The sequence below is a fragment of the Cinclus cinclus genome, chromosome 13, assembly GCF_963662255.1.
Source record: "Cinclus cinclus chromosome 13, bCinCin1.1, whole genome shotgun sequence".
Lineage (NCBI taxonomy): Eukaryota > Metazoa > Chordata > Aves > Passeriformes > Cinclidae > Cinclus > Cinclus cinclus.
The window spans coordinates 15,865,218-15,873,667 of NC_085058.1; the positions used below are offsets into that span (position 1 = coordinate 15,865,218).

At 47.6% G+C, this 8,450-nt stretch overlaps 1 protein-coding gene across 1 annotated transcript; it reads right to left on the reverse strand.

Moving 5' to 3' along the window:
• Window positions 1-255: 255 nt before the first annotated feature.
• On the reverse strand, window positions 256-8,193 carry FAM174B (family with sequence similarity 174 member B). The gene is made up of 3 exons (XM_062501149.1): window positions 7,919-8,193; window positions 912-1,043; window positions 256-349 (listed from the first exon to the last, which is right to left on the reverse strand). Exons 1-3 carry the CDS (start codon window positions 8,191-8,193, stop codon window positions 256-258), a joined length of 501 nt encoding a protein of 166 aa, XP_062357133.1.
• Between the last annotated feature and the right edge of the window lie 257 nt (window positions 8,194-8,450).

Here is an 8,450-nt window from a genome sequence, read left to right on the forward strand (position 1 = left end):
TTGGCACACATGTGCTCAGAGCAGATGTGGTGCTCCTCCTTTTCCAAAGTTAGGAGATGGGCAGTGTGAGTAAAGTCTGTAAACTCTCCAGTTAGAAGTTGTCAAGATCTGCTTTTTTATAATTAGGAGAGCTTATTTCAGCCAAAGCAGGACAAATTTTAGAGTAGGCCTTATTTAGATTAGAACACAACTCAAATAGTGTGGATGGCTTGATGCAAATAAAAACAAGAGATACAGATACCCTGGTGCCATAAATCAACAAGCAGCATCTTTATGTGCTGAGCTGTTGCCATAAATCTTGAGGCCCAGAATAGGCATCAGAAGTCTTGGGTTGTCACACCATTTCCATCTCAAAAAGACAGACATATTTAAGGAAAGTTTGTTGCTAAGGGATAACTGCTAACAGCATCAGAGAGGGCCCACAGTCCTCTCTGTGTCACAGATCAACACAGGAGCACGCTGGTACAAATCTTGTGGAGATTCATTCTGATTTCCCTCCCAGGCTCAGTGCCTGGGAAAGCAGCCCTGGATCCACGACCCTTGATCCACAGCCCTCTACCCAGTGTGAGCACACAGGAATGACTGCCAGCAGCTGCCCGAGAGGGGAAGTTCAGTCTGTCAGACCCTGTCAGCTATCTGGGACACGTGTATCCCACTGTGCTGCTCTGCAGGGGAAACAGGAGTGCAAACAGCCTGGGGCAGTGACTGGGCTGTTGCAGGAGCAGGGAAGACAGAGCTGTGTATGCTGGGAATAGGCCAAGGAGTGTAAAGGAAAGAGAAAATGCTTAGGCAAAGAGGGAGACTATGACTGCCTCAGTCCTGCCAGGTTAGCCCAGCAGAGAAATAAAAAGAGCTGTCTTCACTAATAAGAGGTAAGTGAGCAAGTCTAACTGGATGGATGGCAGCAGTACCTGTATTTCACATCAAACACTGTTGAGTCTTCATCCTCGTCATCTTCTTCATTCAGAGGAGCCATTTCTACCCGCTCAGCTGGGGTGGTGATTATGTCGTACTTCCTGGTCTTCTTAATCCTCTTGCCAGACCTGAAACACAGAGGTGAGAAAGACTGCCCTTATACAGTATTCCTTGGAGAGGCTGAGGCTCTTCCCACCAGCTCTGACTCTGCTGGATTCAGATCCCCTTAAGAGGAACCAGCCTCTGTCCCTCCTGCTGCCTTTCCAAGGCCACTGCTGGCGCCTCTGTGTGTGGAGCAGTTTCTCATCAGCTGCAATCCAAACCAATGTCAGTCTTCCCAGTGCTGACAAACCAGAGATGCTCTGGCACCAGGGCAGGCACACAAACACAGCAGCAGCCACGTGCCCCTGCTGCCACACTCACTCAGTGAGACATGGCCTTAATCAGCTGAAGCAGCCACTGCTTTAGTGAACGTGTTCAGATGAGAAAGCACAGGTTAAGCCCTGCTGAGCCATGGGAATGTTCTAGGCAGGATTAGGAGCAAGGAGGTGATGCTGTCTGGGTACAAAATTGCCTGTTTCTTTCCTTGCAGTCAGACCAAGCTCAGGGCTCCCACAGCAACAACCTTGAGTTTCATCTGAAGCAGTTTCAGGCTCCATCTGTGCAGGTGCTATGAAAAATAATCAACCACTGTTCAAAGCTAACTGTACCTATCACCACTCCTCCCACACATGCTAGCCTTACCTTCCTTTGGAAATGGAGATGCTCACACACCTGCACATCCCACAGTTTTGAGAGATCTATTTTCTAATACTTTCAATTAATAAACGCTTGGTGTGTAGCTTTTCAACTCATTCTCTGTCTCTAGCTTGAATTGTGTGGGTCCTTTTTTTTTTACTTCACCTACTGTTTTCATGCATACTAGGAAGGTCACGCTGCTCATGCATGAATGCATTTTTGTGATTATACATTCAGGAACGTGTTGACGTGTACTCGACCAGCCTTCAGGGAGAAAAGTGGATGGTTTTGGTTAACAAAATGCAGAACTTTCCCCTACACCTTTTAGCAAACAAACATGCTACCTGCCAAGCATGACAAGGGAGCTGGTGCAGGCATAAGCAAGCAGCCCAGCAGATTTCTGGTAATCACAGCCAGTGCTCTGAGCAGTCAGCACATCCCAAGTGCACTTTCACCATCAAGAAGCCTTGCCCTGGCTTTTGCCTCAGCAAGTCTTTAAAAAAGTTACACAGCAACAGGAACTGGGGTGTGAGCACTGCAGACACTGGGACTCCAGCCCTGAGTATGCATCTCCAGCACAGTGGTCCCTTCCAAGCTTAAAGTTAAGGAAATTTAAATCAGTGACCAGCTCTGATGTGGAAATGTCAGTACCTCTGCCAAGCACTGCTTTTGGGCAGTAGTCCAAGGCTACAGGTCCCAGCTGCTGGGATGAAGCAGTTTGCATTTCCTCACTGTTCTGAAGGCTGATGTAGCATCAGGAGTGAAAGTCACCTCCAATCTTTAGAGCTATCTGTGCTGCTGCACATGGGGTTGTTTGTTCTTTTACTGCTGTTGTTGAAAAAAGCGGTTTTATATCCAGTACAGTAGGGCTCTTAACCCAAACATTTGAAAATCTTTTTGAAACCACTTCTCCATTACTCTGCTTCCCTGCTAAAAACTAGCAGCAAAGTGATGCAGAGGTCTCCTCTTGCAAGTAAAACATTGTTCTTACAAGAAATATTTACTCATACTGGGAAGCCTAAACACAGACCAAGACTTTGTTCTGACTAACATGTCAGAACTAACCAAACATAGCCTTATCACTTCACACTCACATACAGGCTACAAGGGGGTTCCAGGGGTTCCATTTAAAATTCTACTCAAGTATCAGGCCCACTTTACTGAGACCCCTCTTCCCTCATTCCCTCCATTAGATAGCTTATTCCAGAGAGTTCATCTTAAAACTGTTAATGATGGAGTGGTTGAAGAAATTACTGCAGAACAGATATTTTTAGAAACAGTAAACTAGAATCCTTTTGCCTCCAGCCATTCATTAGTCTATTTGGGCTACACTTTCAAGAGGACCTGGAGCAGAACTCACTGTACAGTGAACTATTAATCCCCACAACTTGACTTAATGATGGTGCTCATCTAGGATAGGGAGGAAGCTCATTTTGCTTCTGTTTTTTGGCTAAGCTACTACAACCAGTTGTTTGCCATTGATAAGGCAAAAAGGTCTTTCCCTGCCACCGCTTTCTCAATCCCATCCACCCGATCATCTAGCTAATTTGTCATTAATCTGCTTTCCAGCAGTCTCATTTGCACAACTCCCCCAGGCTTCATAAATACCAGAAGGCTTACCCAAGCTAACTTTGCAGGAAAGCCTTGGGACTTTCCCTACATGCACATTGAATAAGGCTGCCTGTCAGAAAACTTTCACATTAAAATTCCTGAACCTCAGTGGGATCCCTGTAACCATCAGCACAAAAATGACAGCACAAAAAGGAAAAGCACTAAGTTTATTCAGCAGGTGGGACCAGGCAACAGAATCAGCAGAGCAGTACAGGCAGGAACTAGAGAATACAAATGTTTCATGAACTTTGGAGACCTCCTGGACAGGATCAGGACACATCAGACTTCACAGGCAAACAGAACACCTCCTTCCCAGCCACATTCATTTTGTGGGTTTTTTTTTAAAGCAAACAAAGAAGCATGCTGGAAGCTGTGGTCAGAGTGTAGCCCTTGCACAATGACAATGCACTCCCCAAGTGGTTTAGCCAGGGTAGAAATGGTTCTGCATAGTACAGCACAGAAAACCATCTTCCACTTAGAAAAATCCTGTTGCTTCTGCTGATTCAGCCACTCCCTGTAATTGGGAAGGAATGCTACAGGTCTTGCCTAGAACTGAGGAGGAAAGAAAACCCAGGTTAACTGGGAGCAGGGACATTAACCTTTCACTGCAGACCCAGCGCTGAGGCACTACACCAGGGTCTGCCTGGTCCACCCGAAATCAGACATACATCCCTCTCCAGACAGCAGGGAAGGACACAGGGAGAGCAGAACGCTGACTTTGTGTCTGTACTTTGACCAGGGGCTATTTTGATCAAGCACCAGTCATATGCAGCACTTCATCCTACTTTCTGAGGCATCATGTGGCGGGGGAAGTGCTCGAATCAACTCACTGGTTCATTGTATTATTTACGCCTCTAATCTATTTTAGTCCACAACCCTGACATTCAAAGATTATTCTTTTCCTGACCCAGAGAAAGAGGTCTCCGCATTTTTTACCTCCTGCTAAGAGATGTAGAAGGAGAGGACCATCCCTTGGAAAGAAAAAAAAAAAAAAACCACAACTAAAAAAAAAGGTCCTTATCCTTTCTAAGTAGGGTCTTACTGTAAATCTGATTAAGCCAGTCCCCCCTAGAACTGCAGCAATGTTATATGTGGAATGGAATTAGGACAAGTTTATTTCCTGTTAATGGCCTCTCTTAGCAGATTAAAAAAACAACAAAACACTATAAACCTCAGGAAACTTCAGGCTTCCAACCAGGTGCTGTATACAACAAAGCTGAAGCACTAAGACAAGTCCTTGTGTTTTCTGGAGATGGGGGACATAGCAACAGGACAAGGAAGAATGGCTTCCAACCAAAAGACAGATTTAAATTAGATATTAGGAAGGAATTCTTTCCTGTGAGTGCGGTGGTGAGGCCCTGGCATAGGCTGCCAAGAAAATCTGTGGCTACCCCATCCTCTGAAGTGCTCAAGGCCAGGTTGGCTGGGGCTTGGAGCAACCTGGTCTAGTGGAAAGTGTCCCTGCCCACAAAAGGGGGTTGAAATGAGGTGATCGTTGAGGTCCCTTCCAACCCCAAATGTGATTCTATGACTCCATGATCAATGCTGCTGGCTGCCCACGGCTTTCAACATAGGTCACAGATGTATGTTTTGGGGTTGGATGTTTGGTTGATTTTGGTTTTTTTTCTTCTTCATTTAATGTAATTTAATCTACGTTTTTCTTTCTTGTTCCTGGCAGATGCCTTGTCTTTGCTGAAGTACTGGTCGGTGATTCTTTAATTTTAAATCAGCAAAACTCTCTGGGGTTAAGCCTTGGATGGCCTGGAGCAACTGTCCAGCTCATAGAACAAAAGGTCTTGTATCTTATGATCATGTGCTTGAACCTCAGCTCAATCTCATTTATACCAGCTTTGCTATTATTGGAAAACTAAGCTTAAAGCAGTATTTGAGGAAGAAATCAAAGTTGAACAAGAAGAAAAAGCAATGAGTTGCAAAATAAGCCAGTAGCTTTTCTCTAAAAATCTGGATATACAACAACCTTTCCAGCCTGGATCCTGTTTGTTCAAGAGCGGGTCAATGCCAAATAATTACAGAGCAGAGTTTTCTGCAACTAAAGCTTTGGGTCACTCTCAGCTGGCCCACTGGAGCAATAGTAACTTATCAGATTTCCCTAGAAGGCACGTGGTCTACCAGCACAGCTGGCCACATCTGAAAACCTGTGTTTCCTGTGAGCTGACCCCAAGAACTGCACTGCAATGGAATGAACCCAGCTGCACCGGGGAGAGAAACAGGGCAGAACACGGAGGTAAAAATACAAAATCCAAAACACAGATCAAACTGTTAGCCACACACATTCTCTTGCAAGGCATTGTGTTTCTTGGTAATGCAAACTACCCAACTGTTTGATTGAGAGTAACATGGAATTTGGTTTGCTGTGGAAATGGTTTTGGGCTGGGAGCATGCAGAGCCCACGGGTGTAGGAAAGAAAGCAAACCCAAGACTGAGCTTGCAAAAAAGAATGAATAAATAAATAGTATAGCAAATTAGACCTTGCCACATGCAGACAAACAGCAAAGTCTTGGCTGGCCTTCATAGACCCCAGCAGCCACAAAGAGAAAGGAAATTCAGACCACTTGGGGTGATACCACATTCTGAACCACACAATCATCAAATGAATTCAGAACATAACACTTCCAAAAGGAATGAAGAGGAATCTCTGAGTGTTGCCTTAAGAATTGAGCTGAAAGCTAGAGAAATATATCAACTCCTACTCAAACAAAAAAGGAAAATAATATCAAGAGAAAAATACGTAAAAATGAGATTATATAAAAAATAAAATGTATAAAATATTAATCTGATGCCTGTGACAGCATCTGGCTAATCACTGTTTTGTTTCATCTCTACCACCCATATAAAAGGATAATTTACCTCCAGCAACACGGAACAATTTCACAGTGGAAGTTTAATCAAAGATTGGATTTCAGCAAAATCTCTTTAATAGGAATCCATGACTCTTCAGAAGAAAAATTGCAATGTTTTTGACTAAGTGTGAACAAAGCTCTTATTCTGATGGAGAAAAGCTTTACATTTTTTGAGGGTAAATCCCTTATCTGTTCTGCAACAGAATCTCCACTGATCTGTGTTGTCAGCTACAAGTGTGACGCTGTACAATGATACCTGTTGGTATTCTTGTCTCATTTGCAACTGGGAAAACCGTTTACAAACAAGTGCTCTGTCAGATAAAGAAACCAACTCAGAAGCCAACAGCTCATTTTCCACTTCCCCAGCAGGTTCTACCAAAGATATACAAGACATCTCAGAGGGTGTTTATTTTAACATATCTTTAATGCTGCATTAACTCTGATCAGTTGTATAATGACCACTTTGACATGGGAGAATAAATCCATCTTTCCAAGGTGACTTTAACTTGGACCTGTTTTTGCTGATAACTCTATAACTTTTAATAACTGATGATAACTTTAAAGGTTATCCGTTTGCCTTCTTTGGTTACCAATATTCAGCCAGATCTCTTTGACACAAGATATTGCTTTATACTCAGAAGAAACTGCGGCAAAGAAAAAAAAACTCACCAAGTTCACACAGAACTAGGAACAGAAACTTGATGCAGAATGAAAAGCTTTAATTATAACTTCCTAATTCTAGCTCATATAACCTCTACCAAATCCGCTGTTTGTTCATGACAACTTTGTACAGCTACAAAGCAGATATATTGATTTAAAAAAACCCTCTTCAACACTTTACTGGGCTCTCCCAAACCACATCACTTTATGAGCACATTTATTTGCATTGCCTTTGCCAGCTGCTGCATGCACTTAAGTAGAATACAGTTAAATGCCAATTTCTTCACGAAGTATCAGCCCCAATCATTTCGGTTTATAGACCACACTTTGGCATACTACCACCATGAACGCTGCCCTTCCTACATGGAATTAGTTCGAAGTAGGAGAAGCAGAGCATTCAGCCATGCACAAAGGAGCTGCCTGAAGACAGAACAAGGAAGAATTCGCCAACTCCACTTGTTTAACAGCTTCTGTCACCTGAGCCATGGCTTCGCCTCCTCCCGCGCCGAGTGCCAGCTGTTCCCGTCTGGTTCCGGCTGCCGTGCGTGGCAACCGGGCACCGAGCTGGGGCACCGAGCTGGGGCACCGAGCTGGGGCACTTCACCACCTGGGCCTGCACCTCCGGCTGCGCTTGGTGCATCTCCACAGCCAGGCACCCTATGGCTCCGTCTGCACGGCCGGGCGCCCCATGGCTCCTTGGGCGCCCCATGGCTCCTTGGGCGCCCATCCCAGCGGCCCACCACCACCACCACCACCACCACCACCACCACCACCAGAACCCCCACCTGTTCCCAGATGTTCCAGCACGCGTTTCGCTCCGTGCCCACCGTGGCCCCAGGCTGTAAAATGCCGCTTGGAGCCCAGCTCCTGCCCTGATTTTCTGCAGGAGCGGAGGAAGGCGCGGGCTTGCCGGGCCGGCAGCCCCGCGCGGCTCCCCAGGGGCTGGCTGGGCCAGGCATACACGCAGAGCTCGAGGCCGGGCTTCGAACACATCGTTAGCAGGTTATACAATAAGTGATTATATGCGACACATTGATATATAAATAATGAAATAATCAAACAGGAGGGGTTTTCCCGATCGCGGACGTCCCCCCTGCCCCGCCGGGTCCCGGGTTGCCGCGGGCGGTCCCCACCTGAAGACGCGGAGCAGGAGGCAGGCGATGAGCGCGGCCGTGAGCGCGCAGGCCCCGATGACGGCGGCTTTGAGCGCGGAGAGGTCGCGGAGCATCGCGGGCACGGGGCTGAGCCTGGCCCCGCTGTGGTTGCCGGGGCCCGGCGCGGCGGGCGGACGGCTGGCGTTACCCGCCGGTGGCTCCAGGCTGCCGCGGGCGGCGGGCGCGGCGGGCAGGAGCAGCGGCAGCAGCAGCGAGGCCGCGAGCAGCGGCAGCGGAGCGGCGGCGGAGCGCATCCTGCCCGCTCCGGCTGCCCCAGCTCCGGCCGCGCCGCGCCGAGCCCCGGAAGGCAGCGCCGGCCGGCCCGGCCCCCGCCCCCCGAGAGGCACCGCCTCCCGCCGCCGCCGGGGCACAAACCGGGGCGGACAGAACCGGGGCCTCCGCAGCCTCTGTCCCCGGAGCTCCCCGCGGCCTCGGGCCCCGCTGCTGCCAGGGCCGGCGCTCTTCCGTCGCTCAGCACGAACAGCTCTTATTAGAGAGGATCCAAGGGGGC

Excerpts from the sequence above, each read along its gene's own strand:
- FAM174B (XM_062501149.1), bottom strand. The coding sequence starts at position 8,193 with ATGCGCTCCGCCGCCGCTCCGCTGCCGCTGCTCGCGGCCTCGCTGCTG. Across the intron at positions 1,044-7,918 it reads CTCCTGCTCCGCGTCTTCAG|GTCTGGCAAGAGGATTAAGA; the intron begins GTGGGGACCGCC and ends TCTGTGTTTCAG. Across the intron at positions 350-911 it reads GTGTTTGATGTGAAATACAG|ATGGAAATGGTGTGACAACC; the intron begins GTACTGCTGCCA and ends TGTCTTTTTGAG.